Below are 20,359 nucleotides of genomic sequence, written 5' to 3' on the forward strand. Positions count from 1 at the left end.
CTTGTGCTTGCCCTTCTGCTCCTTCCTACAGTTTGGTAACCAGTCCCCTGCACTAAATCCCATTTGTAGCACCTGGTGCAGTTTGCATTTTCCTAACTCTACAGGAACCCATGTAATTCTGGGTCAGAGCGACGGCCTCCAAGGGAACAGTCCCTCGAACACAGGCACCAGGCTTGCTTGTGTGATCTGACTGGGCTGGGGCAGTCATGACCTCACTGCCCCCTGGGGTCAGGGGAGACCCTGGAGGTTCACAGCACTCCGTGGTGGCAAGATTGCTACTTAACATCTCCCCTAGTTTCAGGGAGGGGTGTTGGGGGTGGAGGTGCCTCCTGAAGCCACAGCTCAGAGACCCATTGGCTGCTGTCCCCAGTCACCGGACAGACGACAGACAGCTCCAAATGCTGCCCTGAGGGCTGGATGCGGGGCTGCAGCGGGGTCAGCAGAACGGAAGCTGTAGACTTGGCTCCAGAGCATCCTTGGCAGCCAGGAAAGCCCCTCTCTGATGTCCTGTGGCTGCAGGACTGAGGCAACCAGCGAGGTGTGGGTCCTGGTGCTCTGCAGCCTAGTGACGACCTCCCCGCCCCATTCTGGGCCTCAGTTTCTCCATCTGTGAAGTAGGCCTAAGAACTGGGATCTCATGGCAGTGCCATGAGAAGCCAGACAAGATCTCGAAAGGCCTGGTGACCGCAGTGCCCTGTTCTCCTGTCGTTTGGGGTAGCGCCGTCATCTTGAGTGTAAACTAGGAAATTCCCCATGCAGGGGTCCCCCTCCCTGGGCCACGGCCTGGGGGGTAGGGAGGGGGACACTCACACACTGTGGCCACATGGCCCTCAAGCACAGGGCACAGCCTCCTGCCCCACCCCCCCAGGCCTACATGGGAGCCTGCATCTCTCCACTGCACCAGAAGCCCCAAGGGAAGGCTCTTTAGTGGGGAGAGGAGCAGGTCTAAGGGCAACAGCTGAGACCGGATGGGACAGGACATCACAGCCTCTTCCTGGCAAACCTCATTCCCCTGCTTTGCGGGCTGCATGCTGAGAGCATCGCTGCAGCCTCGGGGGGGGGGAGCTGCAACAAGGGAAAGGATGGCCAAGTCCCCAGACCCTGATGCCACCGCTGTCCAGCTGGGAGACCTCAGCCAGGCCCTGGGGCCCATCAGAGCCTCGCCTTCCTGACCAGGAAATGGGGGCTTTGCTGCCAGGGACAGGGGATGGAAGAGCAGAGGGTGCCTGCCAAGCCTGCCTTCTCCCCTCCTTACTCATGCCCATGGCTCCTGACCCTGAACTTCTCTCTTCCTCAGGAAAGGGGGGGGCCAGTGATCAGACCGGCGCACGGACATTGGGGGTAGAGGACAGAGCACCATGGTGTGGGGGGAACGGCCCCCTGGCCTGAGCACCCCTGCGCCACTTCTGGAAGCCAGAGCACTAGGTCACACCTTTTATTGAAATGTATGCCATGCAATCTGTTGAGGAGTTTGAGAAGTAACAACGGGAGCAGGTCTGAAGACCAGCCTTGGCCCAGGCGCCACCTGGAACAGGTCCTGAGTAGGAAAGGCACATGAGTTACCACCTATTTTGACTGGGCAAGAGAAGGAAACCCACAAAGCAAGATGTGGCAGGAGAATGCAGGGCCTTTGGGGCACTCTGCTGGAAGAGGGGCCAGTTGTGGGATCCCCGAGCATTCCCCTGCCCCTGTGGGTGGCCCACGTGACCTGCCTGTGGAGGAAGGGCTCCTGGAGCATCCAGGGACGGTAGGGGTGAGGCTGGACTGCCAGGCAGAGTAGCACCAGGGGGTGGGGAGGCCGGTGGAGGTGGGCTGGGGGCTCTGGGGCCTTGAGAGGGCAGGCTGTTGCTGCCCTGAGGCCCTGCTGGAGATTTAGGGCCAGGCTGACCACTGCAGTGGGGTCAGCAATACTTTAAGGCAGCCGGGAGGTGGGCAGGCTCCAGGGTGTTCCTGCAGGAACTGGGGACCAGCCATTCCCCAGCCCAGGGCTGATACCAGTCCCCCAAGACCCTGCGTGTCTCCTGGTTCAAGTAGTAAGTGTTTTGTGTGTCTGCCAGCCAGGTATGGCACGTCACCTGCGGTAAGAACACAGGTGGACACATTGAGGACCAGGACAGGCCTGCTCCCTCCGTGCCACATGGCTCTCTGTTCCCGTAAACCCTGCTTGCCCTGGGGACCTCTCTGGGGTCCCTGTGCTACTGCTTGTAGGGCACCCTCCCATGGATGGCCTGGGAGGGCGCTGGGGCCCAGTACCCTCCCGGAGCTGGTTCCCATCATTCTGCAGGCCACGGGTTTCTGAGCTACTGCGGAGTTTTCATGACTGAGTCTGTGTTTGACCTTGGGAAGGCATGTGTGGGTGGGGAGTGGGAAAGGAAGGGGACTCATAATCCCACTGCCCCAGGAGCCAGAGGGAGAAGGCCCAGACCCCAGACTGGCCCATCTGTCTACGCTCAGGCCAACAACCCCCTTTCTTTGAGCTGTGCCAGGGAGGGGACACCCCCAGCTTGGAGGGGACTCAGCAACAGAACCTACTTGTGCCAGTTATTCCTGGCCAGGGACTCCCAGCACAGTGGAGGCCCAGGGGCTTCTCTGGCTCCTCAGAATAGCCCTTTGCAAACAGAACTGAGGAGCATGGTGGGAAGGTGAGAGGTACCCCCAGCCCTTGGGGAGGAGAATTCTTAGAGGCCAGAGCAGGGTTGGGAGCTAGCACATGGGAGTGGGGATGCTGAAGACACTGCCTCTCTGGGGGCTCTGGGGCTCAGGGACCCCCCCCCACACACACACAAACAGGTAGGCTGTCAGGCGTCCTGATCTAAGTGTTCCTGCCGCTGGGTGGGAAGGTGTCTGTGCAAACATCTGAGATGGGCGGCCAAGCTGGCCTGGTGGTTGTGGTGAGCTTGGTGCCGAAACCCAGAGGGAAGAGGTGAGTGGAAAGGCAACCCAAGCCAAGGCCTGTTACAGCGAAGCAGAGAAGAGGAGGGGTCGCCAGCCCCATCACACATGCTTCCCCAAGCCCACCCCAGCCGGAGGCCTGGAGGGGCCATGCTACCCCAAGCGCTGTGCTGTTAACTTTTGTCTCAGCCCTACAGGGGCTCTGCCTTCAGCGTCTCCCTCCAGCCCCACAGGGAGGGAGGCATGGACTTGATTCTTGTGGGAAGTAGGGCACAGGTGGTCAGGACCCCGAGCCCTACCCAGCTCATAAGGCCTGCAGGACAGAGGGTGCCAGTGTGCACCTCCAGGGCGATTACCAAGGAAGTTGGTCTGGGATCCCAGCCAGGCAACAGAACATGCCCAGCCGTAAGCGTGCCATGAAAGAAAGATGCTCTGATGTCCAATGTCCACAAAGGAAATCCCCTCCACAGAAACGTTCCTTCCCCTTGGATAGTGAGGACAGTTTTCTGAGGACACTTTGCCTCCCTCCCACCTAAGCTCCAAAGGGTCCTCTTTGAGAAAGCCCACCCACAGGGCAGCCAAGAGGCCAGCAAAGGGAGGGCGGCTGCCAGTGCTCGGGCCACCTACGGGGCTGGCTGCAGGGAGACAGGACAGCCACAGGGGACAGGGCCGCGATGTGTTGCAGAGCTGACAGACAATGGCAAGGAGTTAAGGACATGGGTGCCAAGGACAGAACACCCAGCGCCCCCTCCACCTGCCACTCCACTGATGCACAGCCCTGCAGTGTCCCGTGTGTGTGAGCTTTTGTGTGTCTGTGCGTGTGTATGTGTGCTCACGTGTGCACAGTTGAGCCATGGTGGGAGCCCAGTCTGTGCGTCCCAGGCTTTCCACATGAAGGAGGGCCACCCCTCGCCTTGGCCTGCCCCTCAGAGCCTGGGGCATGTGTGTCGGAGGAGGAGAAGGGGCCGCACTGGTGGCAGCCGTGGCTTGGTGCTACGCCCCCGGGAGGTTGGCACACAAGGTTTCTTATTGCTCCTCTGCACTCAGGGAAGCCCCTCGTCATCTGCATGAAGGACAGAGCCCTAGGTGGCAGCAGAGGGGGCCCCAAATCAGCCCTCCTGCCCATCACAGAGCAGGAAGAGCAGGTGGCATCCGGACTGGCCACAGGGATGACCCCAGCCGCCTTGCAGACCCGGCTGCGGGCCCTTGCGAGAAGCCAGCCGGTGTCTGCCAAGGGGGAGCTGCCAGGAGCTCGGCCGCCTGGCCTCCCCTGCTCCACGGGAGCTGGACTACGGCCCATCGTCGGCCAGTGGCCTCCCAGGGCCACCGACGAAGTATCCTTACAAAAATAACTCTGAGTCTGTCCCCGGTGGGGACCAGGTTTCCTGAGAGCACGCGGAGGGCCGGGCAAAGGCCGCGAGGAGAGGTCTGGCGTGGAGGCTCCTGCCCCATGGGGCCGGGGTTACGGCTGCAGGCGCTCCAGGTACTGCGGCAGGGGGTTCTCCTTGACGTACTTCTGGATGTACCAGCACGTGAGATGGGCCTTCAGGTCCTCCTCCACTACAAAGTCCAGAGCAGCCTGGCGGCCGGGGCAGAGAGAGAAGCCGTCAGTGCCTGCCGCCCGAGCCCAGCCCCCACACCTCCCAGCCTGGTCCCTCAGAGGGCGGGAGCTGGCTGCACCGGCCAAGGGTCCTATCTGGCCAGCGACGGGAGGAGGGAGGTGCTGCCGCCACCCTCCTTTCACAGTGGGGGAAACTGAGGCAGAAAGCTTTGGCAAAATTGCCCGAGGCCACATGATACTGAGGCAGATAAACAAGGATGGGGCTCCCGAGGCCCTGGGAGGGCAGGTTGCACACAGCAGCCAGGGAACCGAGTAGCAAGGGGCCGCAGCCCTGTGCATCTGGCACAGCATCAGGTGGGCATGAAACCAAAGAACCCCTGACCCCATGCCACGTCCTGCCTGTCCCACTCCCCACCTGCGAGGCCTGGCACCCAGCACACCCTCCCATCCGATCTCACCGCCTCTGCACTCACAAGGCACCTGCTGCCTATGGCTCCTTTTCTCTCATCTTCATGTGGCCACTCATTTGATGCCTGGTCCTGGAACCTCACCCTCTGGCTGGGTGAGGGGCGCCTGTGGCTCCCACAACCCCCAGGGCTCCCTACACCTAGCAGAGGTCAGTGTGGGCATTTTAGGGCTCCTGAAGCCGACCATGGGGGGGAGCAATGAGGGTGCCAGCAGGTGGCGCTCCTCACACCCGTGGCTGTTCTCAGGAAGGTGCTCAGGCCCTGGAGAGCAAGGGTGTGCCCAGTGCACCCCCTGCCCTCCGGCACCTTGCAGGATGCCTGCACACAGCTGGTGTTTAATAAACGTCTGCTACAACAAAGTGGAGGACAGCCTGGGTAGGGTTGGCTGGTCTGATGAGAGGGGCGCAGCATGTACCGAGCGCCTACCAGGGACCCTGTGCTTACGTGTCGGCCAGTCTGAACCTCCAGCTCCACACGCCCGAGCAGGCCCTGCTGCGTCTCACCATCCACACCCCACCTTGGGGCTCACACCCTGAGACCCTTGAGAGACAAGATTCCAGTCTATTCTCCCGTTCCACGGAAAAAGAAACTCAAGGCCCCAGAAGGCGGCAGTCAGAGGCCACACAGCAAGCACCTCCATGCCCTCAGCAGGCGGGGCTCAGGGGAGCCCCAGACAGGGCCTGCGGTGGGTCCCATGGCCAGCCAGGGCTCCCCAGCTCCATGGCCCACCTCCCCTCTCCCCAGGCCAGTGACTCTCTGAATTCCCACAGAGGCAACCTGGGACAGCCCCCCAGAGCAGTGCAGAGGCTGATCCCATGTAAAGGAAGAAGATCACTTTGTCTTCCAGACATGGGCATGAGCTGCTGGTCCTGGTGGCAGTGGCTGCTTCAGGGCAGAGGGCAGCAGAGCAACAGAGGCTCAAGGCGGGGGTGGAGGTGGCTAGAGCAGGCCCGGGAGGAACACGGGCCTGGTGCAGCCCTCAGAGGCATGAGTGGAAGGCCATTCTCTGTTCTGGGCTGTACTTCCCTGCATTAAGCCCAAACCTGCTCTGCAGCCAGCCTTGGCTGGAGGCGCTATGGGGATGGAGGGCCTCAGGGGCAGGGAATGGGACACAAGTCACGTACTTGGACCTTCGCTTATCTACTCACTCACTAAAGGTTTACTGAGCACCTATGAATTATATTCTGGCCCCCAGGGCTCTGGTTTAGCTGAACGAGAGGACGGTGCCCCCTCCCCACCCTCCACCCTCTGCCCGCGGTACCTTAGCAAGGTGCTTGGCAATGCCACGCCCGCGGTAGGCGTCGGGGACCTCGGTGTGCTGCAGGTCCACGATCCGCTTGCCCACGTACTCGTAGAGCAGGACGGCCCGGTCGTGACATCCTGTGGAGGGTGGAGAACAGGTGAGGCCCTGGAGGCTCTTGGGGCTTAATCAGGCAAACGGAGGGCTAGGGATGCGGAACCTGAGTGCTGGAGTTGGACTCTGAATGACCTCCCTGTGCCTCAGTTTCCTTACCCATAAAGTGGGGATATAATAAAGCATTCCTCACAGTGTTTAGAAGATTAAAGGAGTCATCTCTACAAGATGCTGGGAGCACTGCCTAGAGTACACTGAGCCCCACATGAGCCTTTGCGGTGTTCATCATTCTCCACACGCCCCCAGCCGTCTACCCACTCATCCACCCACCCCGCCACCCACTACCTAGCTGTCTTCTCTGTCCATCCGTCCCTGTATCCATCCGTTCCACCTGACAGATGTTTACTGAGCCCCAGGCACTGTTTCTGGTACTGAGACTCAGCTACAAACAAGCCAAACAAAGAGCCTTGCCCTCCTGGAACGGACTAAAAGGGGTGACAGAATAAACAAGAAAAGCAAGTCAATGTGTAGTGTGGCCAGGGGTGGGGCAGGGGCGGAGGGAGTGCTGGGTAGAGAGAGGAAGGAGAAGGAGTCAGTCACAGGATGTCTGGGGAATCGTGTTTTGGCAGAGGGAACAGCCAATGCAAAGGCTCCGAGGCAGCGGGGGTCTGGTGTGTTTGAGGGACAGTGAGGAGGCTGGGGTGGCCAGAGCAGTGTGGGCAAAGGGGAGGGTGGGGGGTGAGGAGGGCGGGAACGTGACAGGAGCAGGTCCGGCAGAGCCTTTAAATCCCTGTGAGCTGGGAACCATAGGAGGGTCCTCGGCAGGGGAGGGGCAGGAGGTGACTCATGACTTCAGGGATCCTTCTGGCCGCTGCGAGAGGGGACCCGGGCAGGAACAGGGAGACCAATGAGACGGCGGCCGCCCCAGCCAGGTGAGTTAGGACGGACCAAGGCTGTGGCCAGGTGGAGGCAGGGGTGCGGGAAGGCACCGGGCTCTGCCGGTGGTGTGAGGGCGTAGCTGGCAGGCCATGCCTGTGACCTGGACATGGTAAGTGAGAGAAAGACAGGGTGAGGACAACTCCATGGTCTATAATTTCAGAAAGTGTACGAAGGAAAGAAAAAAGCAGGTTGGGGGCGAGATGGGGCCATGTAGCCCAAGGCAGTCCCAGGGATCCTCCAAGAAAACCTCTGAGTTGAGGTGGTGGCCGAGGGAGGGACAGACAGGACAGGGTCAACGGCAAGGCCCTGAGGTTAGAAAACACAATTCACTGGCTCTAAAAGAGAGCATGGAGATGCCAAGCGTCTTTTTAGAATCTTTAAAGATTTTTTTACATTATTTTTTTATTTATGAGAAACACACGGGGGTGGGGGTGGGCAGAGACACAGGCAGAGGGAGAAGCAGGCTCCATGCAGGGAGCCCGACATGGGACTCAATCCCGGGTCTCCAGGATCACGCCCTGGGCTGAAGGCAGCACTAAACTGCCGAGCCGCCGAGCCACCGGGGCTGCCCTAAAATCTTTAAAGCCAACGGTCTTTCATGTGCTTGAATTTAAAGCATCCTAGAGAATGCGTCCCTAACTGCTGCCTGGGCTCCCAGCCCCTGGCGAGTGTGGAAGGCTGACAGGCCAAGAGATCTCAATGACCAGACCAGCATCTCACAGCAAGCCAGACGCTACAGGACGCTCCAGTCCCAGGTGGGCGGCTTTCTGCCCCTTCCCGGAGCTCCAGCGGAGCCATGTGGCCAGGGTCCGGCCATGGCCTCCTCTGCCACCTGCCCCAGCTGGCCCCCTGCACCATGGGACTTGGTTCTTGGCTCCTGCCTCTGTCCCAGGGAGTGAATTCACCTCACCCAGTACAGGAGGGCAGAGATCAGGAGGCTATTTTGGGCCTGAGCTGGTCACCAGTCACTGACGGAGCTGCTGCCTGCATGCCCAGGCCACTGAAGTACCCCCAAACTCATGGAGGGCTGTGTTAGGCAGGGTTCTGAGTGCTGTGCATGCAGCTGTGAAGAAAACTGACTACACCTTCCTTCATGGAGGAAAACAGATAATACTGTGATAATAATCGAAACCTGAAGGTGATAAGCTGGAATACAGCAGAGAAGGGGGGAGGGTTGCCATCTTAGAATCTACAGGGAGGCCTCTTTTGAGCAAAGACCTGGAGAAGGTGAATGATCCAAAAGGAGATGTGGAGGATGAGCTGTCCAGGTGGCAAGAACAGCATGTGCAAAGGCCCTGAGGTGGAATGTTCAAGGATCAGTGAGTGGGCAGGGCTGAACCTGAATGAGGGAGGGAGAGCAGTAGGAAGCCACGCAGGGGTCCTGGCTGGCCTTCCGGGAGACGAAAGAAAGCTCACCCCTATGGGGCGCTGCAACAGGCAGTCCTGTGCTCAGCTCTCTCCATACACTATGCCTTACCACAATCTTACAAAGTGGGTGAGATTCTTACAGCCCTGTTTACAGATGGGGAAATGGAGACTCTGAGAGGCAGTCACACAGCCCGGCAGCATGTGGGGCTGAGCTCACTTTGAATTTTCTGGCTGTAAGAGGTACTTAAAGGCCATCTGGGTCACCAGGGTGGGCGTAGGCTACGTGTGAGTGAAAAGCTCTATAATGAACCCTCCCACCAGCCAGGCCACAGCATTCTAGGCTGAGGAGCCAGACCCCTATTGCACAGTCCTGGGGCACCTGCTCTGTGGCCCAGCACCTCGGGTTAGTGGGGCAGCGCAGGTCACCTTGTCCCAACCCCCCTACCTGATACAGCCTGATCCCCCTCACCTACCAAACTGCCCTGGAGAGCCCTAGGACATGGCCATCCTCCCGTGACTCAGGCCAAGATCCTCAAGGTCCTCTGTGCCTGGCCTTCATCTCAGACCCTGATCTGACCCTTGAATAGGTCCACGGACATGATCTTCACAACGTGCCTGCAATCTGGCCACTGCTCACATCTCCGCAGGCACTCCCTTCTGGCTGCCTTGTCGGCTTCCCTGCATCCACCCACTGGATCCCGCATGTCCTCTGTCGGGGCCCCGGGCCAGCCACACTGGCCTTGCTGTTCCTCAAGCTCGCCCAGCTCCTGACCTGCCCCAGTCTTTGCCAAGCTGTCCTTGTCACCTGCTCAGGCCCCAGACCCTTCTCTGGGCGGGGTTTGGTGAGCTGCCAAGAACTCCCAGCTCCTAGCAAGGGGGTTGGTACTGGCCATTGGGGGCCTCCGGACCAAGCAGAGTCCTGGTTCCTCCTCCCACCTGCCAGGGAAGACAATTTCTCAGTGACTGCTTCTCCTGATAACTTCCCCGGGGACTTTGGGGCTGAGTTGGGGCTGGGTGGAGGGTACCAGAGTGGAGAAACTCAGGGCAGGGCCTTCACTAGTGGAGCAGCTTTAACTGTTCTCAAAACTAGTTACAGTTCATGATCTCAAGGTGATTCTGAGGTCCAGGAGGGTGTAGCAAGTGTCCTAGGAGGGACAGGTAAGTGCTTGGGACACAGAGGTGTCAGGACTGGCTGGCCTGAGGTCACTCGGCAGAGCTGGGACTGGAAGTCAGGGCTTACCCTGCCCCAGGGTTGGGGATCAGGGAGCATGCAGAAAGCACCAGGATTCTAGGACCCAGATGACCTTCCTCCCTGCAACACGTGGGACACTCAGCCCTGGCTGGGAGGTCAGAGCTAAGGCCAAGGAGGGACTTCCCAGGGACAGGGGCTCAGTGCTGCCTTAGATGCCTACTGGCTATGTGCCCTGGTGTCCCCACCTATGACATACAGGGCCTTCGGTCTTGCTGCCTCCTCCACTTGGAGTGCTCTGTCTGATGGAGCTCTCCCTTCTTGCCTCCTTTAGGTCTTTAAGTAACTGGCACGTTCCCAGAGTGGCCCCCCTGGACCCTGGATTCTAGGCAGCAGCCTTTGCCTAACCAGGCCCTTGCCTTCTAGGACACTTGACACTTCACATATTGTCTACTGCCCGTCTAGACTGTCAGCCTACCAGTACTCAGCACCTAGAACAATGTTTGGTACACAGTAGGCACTCAATAACAGCCTGTGTGAGGGATCCCAGTTCTCCCACCTCTGAGTACAAGACCCTGAGCAAGCCAGTCACTTCCCTGTATCTAGGGATCCTCATCTATAAAACAGGAAGAGCAGTTTCCCCTCACCCCCCCCCCCCCCCCCCCCCCCCCCGCCACATGCCCAGAACCCGCCCGGGACGCAAGGACTCGGATGCAGTGGCTCAGCCTCTGCCATCGCCCACAAGCGGAGCTCGCTAGAAACTCATTGGTACAGCTCTGCCAGGGGGATGGCCCCAGAGGCTGCTCTGGCTCTCAGGCTGAGCATTCACCTCCCTCGGTAGGCACCCTGAGCTAGTCTCCAGGGCCTGCCCTGCTGTTCGGGGGGCTCTATGGCAGGACGTTACCCTCTGCAGCTGAGGAAAGGCCCAGGCCCAGACATGGATGCTCTCACCCTACTACTCCCCATATACACAGCCAGACCCCCCTCCCAGGCTGGACAGAAGCTGGTGGCCTCCCACTGCTCCCTGGGCTTGGCTGGGGAGCCCCAGTCCATGATGGAGTTAGCCATTCAGGGAAGGGCAGGAGACAAGGTTAGAAAAACGGCTAGGCACATCCAGCCTTGACCATTGCCAATCCTGGAGGGGTGTCCTTTGGCTGGACTGATTGGCAACAAAAAGGAAAACCCCAAACTTTCTGACTGTACAGAGGAACCTCCTGAGCCCCTAGGGAAACACAGGCCTCCCTGGAACCTCAGAAAAGAAGCTGTGAAAAGCCACAAGGACCCTCCACACAAGTGGCCAACTGGAGTGTCAAGGTCACCTGGACCACAGTGAGCACCACAGTGGTGGAAGAACCTGCGTCCACACGGAAAGAACACGGTGCCTGGTCAGTCGGGCCTGGGCTTGAGCTCTGGCACTTTGGGGGGTCACTCCTCCCCTACCGTTCAAAACTCAGTTTACTCATCCGTAACGTGGGGTGAGAATGCCCACATGAAGGGGATGTTGTAGCAGGGATGCGGTCCGTCCTTGTCCCTGCCCCAGCCCCTCCTGACTTCCCGTGCAAGTACAGGCTGGATAAGCCCAGCTCCAGGGCTCACACTAGGGGGGATCCTATCCCAGCTCTGCCCTAACTCACTGCCTGACCTTAGGCGAGCCTCTCCCTTCGCCGAGCCTCTGTCTTCCCTTGTCAGAAATGGGCACAATGGCCTCTGAGGGCCCTTCTGGCTTGGACACTGCCGCAGGGGGGCCCAGCTGGGATGGAAGAAAAAGTTATTAATGCAGAGAGGGGGTGCATAGAGAGCTCCTGATCCTAGATCTTATCATTCTATTTTCTGTCCCCTCAGACCTCTTAGCCAGGAGGGGGCACAGGCTAGTAAGTGGTGGAAACTTTCTTTACAGGAAATGAAGACTTTGCTTTCTGGTTTTCAAAACCACCATCAGTAGAGCAGCACTTGCTCTGCCAGGGCTATTCTAAGGCTTCTTTACTCTCATTATTACAGCATTTTGTCCCTCCAACCAGGGCTCAGGTGTGCACTGGTGTCACTCCCATTGTAGAGATGGAGAAACCGGGGCACACAGAGTGGAGGTCACTTGGCCAAAGTCTCAGAGCCAACGGACCGATGGTGACACCTTCCCCTCTATCGCACCCCCCCCCCCCGCCCCCCGTGAAGCAGACACCCCTCTCTCCCTCACCCCAGGTCTGCCCAGGAGATGCCCCCAACCCGGGTGCAGAAAAGCTAAAGTTCCCAGGGGCGGCCAGAAGCCGTGTGGCCACCAGGGAGAGGCAGGAGGTCACGGTGGACTCACTCTCCAGGACTCCCACAACAGCCCCCAGGGGGTGTCCAACACCGGGACACGGCGGCGCTGGAGCAGGTGCGGGTCCCCTGCGGCCTGAAGCTGGGTGCTGGCGGCGGAGGACCCGGGCCGGCCCTGCTTGGACCTCTGCCTGCCCCGGGGCCCCCTCCCCCCACCCCTGCCCCGCGAGCCGGCCGCGCCCCCGCCTCGCCCGCGGGCACAGCGCGTGGCCTGCTCCCGGAGCGCGGGGCGGAGCGGGAGCGGAGCGGGGCCCCGCGGAGGCCACCCCGCGGCGCGCGCTCGCGACGCCCCTCCCGGGCCCGGGGCCGAGGGCGCGCGCCCCAGCTAGGGGGCGGCCTCGGCGGGCCCCGCTCGCTCGCAGACAAAAGGCGGGGGCGGGCCGGACGCCGCGTTACCGTTGAGCCGGACGGTGAACTGGCGGCGCCGGCGGTCGTGCTCCACGCGGATGGGGCAGCCCTGCTCCAGCGCGCCCAGCGGCACGGCGGCCGCCGAGTGCGCCATCTGCGCGCGGGGCAGCGCCGGCAGCGGCCGCCGGGACCCTCGGGCCGAGCCGGCTCGGCGGGGCCGGACGCGCGGAGAGGTGCGCGGGCCCGCGGCGGGGCGGCGGCGGCGGCGGCGGGGGGGGGGGGGCCGCGGGACGGCCGGGGGACCGCAGGCGGCGGCGCAGAAACTGACACTCGGCGGCGGCCGCGGCGGCGGCAGCAACAAAAAAAGGAGGGGGGCCAGGAAATCAGCTGTGAGGTCACGTGCGGCGCGCGGCCAATGGGCACGCGGCCTTTCTGTTTTGATACATTCCACTCGACTCTTAAAGGGGCCGAGCGCCTCCCTGGCCGCGTGCCACTCGTCCCTCCAAACAAAACAACGCGAGCCGCGTCCGCCCCGGGGACGCTGTGCCCTCTTGCGTTGGACCCGCGAGCCACTTGGGCCCCCTACACGGACCCCTTCTCAAGAACATGAAACGACCTATATACGGGGATCTCTAATCCTCCCCTCGAAGCCACCAGTTATTAAGCACTTGCTGTGTGCGCAGCGGGTGCGGGGCAAAGCCCTGGTAAGCTACACCTGCGCTCAGTGAACATTTTTTTTTTTTAATGGTCTAAAATAAACTCTTTTAATTGCACATTTGCGTCTCCGGTCATCTGTGGGGTGAGAAACCCCCCTCCTCATTCCCAATCCCAGCTACATGGGTACAATCTGAGGTCATGGTCCGGCTGTCGGTGAAGGGGTGAAGGTGGGTGCAGGGTTGGCTCAGGGATCCGCACCAGTCCGTACCTGTCTCTTCAGGGCAGGGGGCTCAGAGAGCTCAGACCGTGGTCGTACTTGCACTGCTTCAGGGCCTCGCCGAAGCCCTCACACAGGGACAGGTCACTCTGAGTGGTGGAGCAGTCCAGGAACTGCCTGACCTCTAGGCGCAGGGCCCCATCTGCAGGGGCTGGGGCCCAGTGCGGGTGGGGGCCTGCTGAGCGGCGGGCTGGGCGGGCTCCGAGCTGCCCCCGCTGAAGGCTCCGGTCGGGGCGCTGCCCACGACATGCCCCACAGCCGAGCCCACCGCCACCCCGGCTGCCGTGGACGCCATCTGCGCCATCAGGCCGGGCTGGCCCGACGGGGCGGCGGGGGCGCGGGCGGGGGCGCAGAGGGCGCGGCGGCGCGGCTGCGGGCAAGGCGTAGGGTTAGTCCCCGCCGCCCCCCCCTCAGTGAACATTCTTATCACGAGCCTGGAAAATAGTTCTGCTTGACTCTAGTTTACAGATAAGGAATAGAGGCCCAAGGCACACAGCTGCAATTCATAAGCAGCAGGGGGACGGTTGATGTTGCAGATGCGGCACCTATACGCAGGTGTGACTGTGAGGAGGGTCAAACCTGAGAAGCCTTGTTTGGGGTAGCCCATAGGGCGATAGGGCGGATGGTGAAATGCCGCCTCACCCCAAAAGAGGCAGAAGTGTAGGAGGGAGCTTTGGAGATCCTGGGATCCACCCCACAGATGGGGAAACTGAGCTCCAGAAAGAGAGCAGAGACTTTCTCAACAACTCACAGGACCGTGGGGGTGGGGGTGGGGGTGGGGTGTTGGCAGGCTTCTTTTCCAAAAGGGGACTTGACCAGCCTTCCCCCAACACTCGTCTGATTCACACCCAAAGCAGCGCCCCCTCCCACCACTGCTGCTTAGGAAACATGACTACAGGTTACCTTTTACTAGTTTGTTAAGATGTAAGCTTGAGGTTCATTCCCACGTGACCACTACCCAACTCACAGTAGAGAATACTTGAGGTTCCCTCATTCCCTTCCAATCACTGTCCTTGACTGCTTTGACTCTCCCAGAACTTCACATAATCATACAGTAGGCACTTTTTAGTGTCCAGTATCTTTTGCTCAACATTTTATGTAGGAGATTCTTCCATGTTGGTGTATCTTTTTCATTGCTGAATGGTAGGTATTCCATTGTGTGCATATACCATAATTATTTAATTAATATTATTATTAATTTATTTACATTTTTACAGTAGGCTCCACACCCATGGTGGGGCTTGACCTCCAGAGCCTGAGATCAAGAGTCACATGCTGAGTGAACCAGCCAGGTGCCCCACCGTCATTTATTTCTCCACCCACCTGTTGGTGGGCATTTGTGTTGCCTTCAGGTTTTGACTGTTATGACTAAATCTTGAACACGTCTTTTGAACACAGTCTTGAACCCTCTTTTGGTGTCCCTACTGTAGCACTCCTGTTGGGTGCTATACTGGATCTTATAGAAAGTGTAAGAGAAATTGCCAGACCTTTTTCCAAAGTGCTTGCACCATTTTATACTCCTCCTAATGATAATCTTGAGAATTCCATTTGGTGTTGCCATCCTTTTAACTTTAGCCATTCTGATAAGTGTGAAGTGGTCTTTCGATGGCTTACATTTGCATTTTCCTGACGACTGATGGCGTTGAGCCTTTGTCAAATGATTCTTAGCTACTTGGATGCCCGTTTTATGGAGAACCTGCTTAAATGTTATGCCCATTCATTTTTCTTCTTTTTGATTTATGGGAGTTTTTTTTCCCCATAACTTGTTGTGAGTCCTTTGCCAGATATTTTTTACTGAGAATACTGTAGGAGAATTTTTTCTAACAAGAGTGCATTATATCATGGAGTTTGCAAACAAAAACAAGGCTGAGGAGTGAGTCATTATGTACAAGGAGACAGATTCTGGGGATAGAGAGGGCCTTGACCTCACCTGAGGCAGGGCTGGCCACAATCCTTAGCAAGCAAGATGTGACCTCGTATATGTCTCAGGTGACTTCTTTGTTCTCCAAAGAGCTTGTTCTGGACATTCCATGAACAGGCCATTCTGTTTCCCACTCTGGACCTTTGCTTGTGTTGTTGCTCAAACATCACTTCCTCCAGGAAGCCCTCATTGATGCTTCCTGGTCAGCCTAGGTCCAGGGGAGATTCCTCTCTGAATGAGTCCTTGGCAGAACCCAGTGTGCATGAGGCCTAGCGGAAAAGCCCAGGATCCACCCTGTTTTTGACTTCTTTCTTTCTCTCCTGGGTTGTAATGTCTATTAGCTTGCTTGGGTCTTTAAAACTTGCAGAAATCCTTTATGAAACAAGGCAGTAGCTTAATAAAAGGTAAAGTGAGCAGTTAACACACCCCAAGCTGAATGGATTTGCTTTATCTTTTGACCCTAGAGCATGCTGGCCATGAAGGAGACCTCGGGGATGGGCTGCTGAATGAAAGTGTGACCCCAGTAGATGAGCTGGGGGTGCTTAAAGACCCTATGGCTGGGAACTGCTGGGGCCACATGGAGACCAGGTCCTATGGATGAGGATATTATTTACTCAGTCAATCATTAATTCATTTTACAAATATCATATGTGCTGCCGAAGTGAGCACTATTCATTTGACAAATATGTATTGAGCACCTACTGTGTGCCAGGCACTATTCTAAGGGGACATCACAAAACAGACTGAGCTCCTTGCCCTTCACGAGCTTACATTCTAGCAGAGGGAGAGATAATAAGCAAAGAAAGAACTACATGGCCCATCTCATGGAGACCAATGCCCCAGAGATTCAGCTGGGAGGGAAATGGGGCATGCTTCTGAAGGAAATTTCACAGGGTTGCCAGGATATGCCTCAAATGACTTGGGGTCTCTTAAGATTTGAAGGAGGTAAGAAAGTGAGTCAGGCGATGTTGTGGGGAAAAGCGGTCCAGGCAGAGACAATAGCCAGTGCAAAGGCCCTGAGGTATGTTTAAAAACACATTGAGGCAAGTGGGGCTAGGGCATAGTGAGCTGGGGAGAGGGGTGAGGCTGAGGGGCCTGGGGGATAGATTGAGGATCCTCACTGGACACAGTGGGGCCTTTGGCTTTTAGTTTGAGCCAGGACCGAGCTATGGGAACATTTTGAGCAGATCAGGGATGGAGTCTTAGGTTTTTTCCTTTTCTTCTTAATATTGGAAAATTTCAAGCATATGGTAGATGTAAATACATTGAATAGTAAAATGAAGCCCAACGTACCCATCATGGCTGAGGTTTTTGTTTTGGGTTTTTTTTTAATTGAAAAAGTTTCAGATCATATTCATATATAGTAAAAAATGAGCCTTTCAGCGTATAGTTTTGAGAAGTGTATACCCTCCCATAGCTTCCCCCCAACCAAGTAATGAAAGTTTTATCATCCTCCCAAGTCCTCTGAGCCCCTTTTAACCTCTCCCACCTCTGATTTGTTCTCTGCCCCTCTTCTCTTGCCTTTTCCAGCCTGTCATAGAAATGGAATCATACAGTATGTGGCTGTGTCTGCCTCTGTCAGTTGACATGACGTCTTTGTGATGTGCCCAGGGTGCTATGCATGTCAGCAGTCTGTTCCTTCCCAAGGTTCCGGAACATTCCATGGAACTGCATAATGACCTCAGCTGTGAGGAAGCTCCTGCCTCCTTAGGGGTGGACCATGGAAAGGAAAGCTGAGAGGCAGGGGACCCTTCCACCACTGCAAGCAGTGGCAACAGTGGCCAGTGCTAAGATCTGCGGTTGTCACAGGTAGCTCATGGGCGTGAGCCCCCCCTCCCCCGCCACTGCAGTGTGTAGGCCAGGGGGACTGAAGCTTCACGAGGAGGAGACTCCAGGGGTAAAATGACCGATTTAGAATCTGAGCCAGTCTGTCTCCGGACCTGTGATCTTAGCCCCTCTAACTCATACCCCTGGGTCTCAGTTTCCTTATCTGTGAAATGGAGTTGATGGGTACGAGTAACCTCACCAAGCATCCAAACTTCCTGGCGTTGGAGGTTGAACAGGCCTGGCTCGTCCATCTGGGCCCCACTGTGGGACCCTCAGCCAGTCACAGGCCTTCTCTGGGCCTCCCCTTCCTTCCCGCAGCCTTAGCTAACCCCCAGGACCTCATCTCTGCCAGGCCTGCGTGGAACAAGAGTGGGTGGGGTGGGTGGGATGCCTTCACTGCTCTTCGTTCCTGACTAGATGCACAAGGGGTGCTCATTTAAAAGTTTCAGAATAAACCAAAAAAATCTCAACAGTATAAAAGCCCCTTGGAAACCTACCTCCAAAGTCCGCCATGCTCACAGGTTGGCTGCGTGTCCTAGACATCCGGCCTTCACTCACTCATTCATTCACTTGCTCATTCAATGTTTAGTGAGCCACTCCTGTGTGTGCTGAGAACAGTAACAAATAAGGTGGATGAAACTCCTGCTCACCTGGAGCTCTGCACACAGACTTTTCTCTAACAAAAATGTAATCAGATCATAACCACTGTTTTGTAGTGGGTTTTTTCCCTTTTAACAATAAACTGTGAACATTTTCCTTTGTTAATATATGGAAACCACAGATTATTCTTAAGAACGGTTTTTTAAAAGTTTTTTATTTATTAATTTGCTGGAGGATGGGGGAGAGCTTGAGTAGGGGAAGAGGCAGAGAGAGAAGCAGACCCCTTACTGAGTAGACAGCCCAACCTAGGGCTTGATCCCAGGACTCCAAGACCATGACCTGGTGACCTGAGCTGAGGGCAGACACTTAACCAACTGAGCCACTCAGGTGACACCCCCCAATTTTTAAAAAAGATTTATTTGTTCATGAGAGACACACAGAGAACAGCAGAGACACAGGCAGAGAGAGAAGCAGGCTCCTTTGGAGCCAGATACAGGGCTGGATCCCGGATCCTAGGATCACTCCCTGAGCCAAAGGCAGACGCTCAACCGCTGAGCCACCCTGGCGTTCCCAGGCGTCCCACTTTTCATTTTTTTAAAGATTTTATTTATTTATTCATGAGAGACACACAGAGAGAGGCAGAGACACAGGCAGAGGGAGAAGCAGGCTCCATGCAGGGAGCATAATATGGGGCTCGATCCTGGACTCCAGGATCACACCTTGGGCCGAAGGCAGACGTTTAACTGCTGAGCCACCTAGGCGCCCCTGCCCAGGTGCCCCTTTTAAAAGCATTTTTAAATTTAGTTTAGCAATATGTTCACATGTGTGAAAAGCTAAAGTAAAATACATAAGGGCAACCAGGAACAATCGGCCTCATGCCATGTCCTCCATGTGCCCGGTTCCCCACCGCACATAGGGAAGCAGTTTTATTTGTTTATTTTTTTAATGTATCTAGACTTCTCCACACAGAAACTTGAGTAAATACAAGTATATATTCTTTTTCTCCCATTTTTATTTTTTTTAATTTTTTATTTTTTTAATATATTTTTTTAAATTTATTTATGATAGGCACACAGTGAGAGAGAGAGAGGCAGAGACACAGGTAGAGGGAGAAGCAGGCTCCATGCACCGGGAGCCTGATGTGGGATTCGATCCCGGGTCTCCAAGATCGCGCCCTGGGCCAAAGGCAGGCGCCAAACCGCTGCGCCACCCAGGGATCCCTCTCCCATTTTTAATCTGCAAATGAGCATATAACCCCGAAGTGGGGCATATCACCTACCAGGATGTCCCCAAGGCCCAGCCGTGTCAGTACATCGCTGTGTCCCTGCTCTACAGCTGCGCACTGTTCCATTAACAAAATCTCATGATGTCACTAACAGATGACGAGACCCTAACCATTCTCTTAGACACAGTCCTTTATTGATGGTTATTTGGGTCATTTCTAAATATAGCATCTTTGTCTCCACTGCTGATTCTTCTGTCTTAAAGGTACAGTAATTAACCAGTTCCCTGTTGTTGGGCATTTAGGTCAACTTCCAGTTTTCCACTGCATTGACATGAATGTTTGTACAGATGTTTCTGCCTACCTTTGCAACTGTCTTCTCAAAAATACATCTGCTACCAGCAGCATCTCTGGAGTGCTCCTTCGATGCCGGGCACTGCGCTGAGTGCTGTGTGATCCCATTAAATCCTCACACTCACCCGGGAAGCAGGGATTGTGCAAATGAGGGGACGAGACTTTGGAGAGGCTGAGAACTGTCTGTAGCCTCCTCAGTGGTAAGTCATGAGCTGGGCTTTGAACCCAGGTGAGGCTGAGTCCAGAGTCTGACACGCCAAGCAGAGGACAAGCCACCAGGTGGGCCTGACAGACAAGACCTTCCCGAGGGCACAGATGGCTCCTTCTTGAGAAGACCGAGCCTCTCAGCGATCATCTGGAGTAGATCGGAGTCGAAAGTGCAGTGGTGGCGGGGCCCAGGCAGGTTATGTGACTGAGGGAGACGGGATGGGTGTCAGACAACAGGGAGCAGTGTGGAGTGTGGCAGAGTGGGGACTTCCTGCCCCATCCAAAGTGGCATCAGCTACTCACTGAGTATCCTACATTGGAAAGCTGTCCTGGTTTTTCAACAGGAGCTGGAAATCAAATAATAAAGTCTTCTTATATATAAATGATGGCAATTGCTTAGAAAACACAATTATGCATGTTTTTTTTCTTTTTTTAAATTTTTTTTTCAATTATGCGTGTCTGCTGCTAACTCTTAAATGGTTGATGGGGAGAGAGAGGATCTGGGGAGTTTAACAACCAACCAACATGGCTGGGTGAAGGTCATGTGCACAGTCATTGTGCAATTCAGGCCATTTTTTTTCTGGAGATGTAAAATTTTCTCAAAAAAATATGGGAAAAGAAGAGACAATACCACTTAGAATAAGTGAATCTGGGCTGGATCTTGGTTCAAACAAAAAATCCAGTCATAAAAGATATTTTGGAGACAATGGGGTGCCTGGAATATGGATTACGTATTAGATGGAATTATAGCTTTTTTCTTTGATGGGATAATCGTATAGTGGTGACAAGTGAGAATGTTCCTGTTCTTCATGCTGAAGGGTTAGGAGTAAAAGGTTGTGATGGCAGCAACTTACCCTGGAGTG

At 56.3% G+C, this 20,359-nt stretch overlaps 1 protein-coding gene, 1 long non-coding RNA gene and 1 pseudogene across 2 annotated transcripts; 1 reads left to right on the top strand and 2 right to left on the bottom strand.

The window, feature by feature from the left end:
- Nucleotides 1–1,412: 1,412 nt before the first annotated feature.
- LOC106558748 lies at nt 1,413–13,972 on the bottom strand (annotated as a pseudogene).
- On the bottom strand, nt 1,422–12,606 carry NATD1 (N-acetyltransferase domain containing 1). The gene is made up of 3 exons (XM_038537151.1): nt 12,480–12,606; nt 6,182–6,300; nt 1,422–4,471 (listed from the first exon to the last, which is right to left on the bottom strand). The coding sequence occupies exons 1-3, from the start codon at nt 12,583–12,585 to the stop codon at nt 4,355–4,357; spliced, it is 342 nt and encodes a 113-aa protein (XP_038393079.1). The 5' UTR covers nt 12,586–12,606; the 3' UTR covers nt 1,422–4,354.
- A 2,968-nt stretch (nt 13,973–16,940) lies between the features above and the next one.
- LOC106558821 lies at nt 16,941–19,879 on the top strand. Its single transcript, XR_005359598.1, has 2 exons — nt 16,941–17,095; nt 19,241–19,879. It is a non-coding gene; the product is annotated as an uncharacterized LOC106558821 (long non-coding RNA).
- The last annotated feature ends 480 nt before the right edge of the window (nt 19,880–20,359 follow it).

The sequence above is a fragment of the Canis lupus genome, chromosome 5 (genome assembly GCF_011100685.1).
Source record: "Canis lupus familiaris isolate Mischka breed German Shepherd chromosome 5, alternate assembly UU_Cfam_GSD_1.0, whole genome shotgun sequence".
Lineage (NCBI taxonomy): Eukaryota > Metazoa > Chordata > Mammalia > Carnivora > Canidae > Canis > Canis lupus.

Coding starts and splice junctions, on each gene's coding strand:
- NATD1 (XM_038537151.1), bottom strand. CDS start 12,585: ATGGCGCACTCGGCGGCCGCCGTGCCGCTGGGCGCGCTGGAGCAGGGC. Junction 6,301..12,479: donor GTTCACCGTCCGGCTCAACG/GTAACGCGGCGT, acceptor CACCCTCCACAG/GATGTCACGACCGGGCCGTC. Junction 4,472..6,181: donor TTGCCAAGCACCTTGCTAAG/GTACCGCGGGCA, acceptor CCCGGCCGCCAG/GCTGCTCTGGACTTTGTAGT.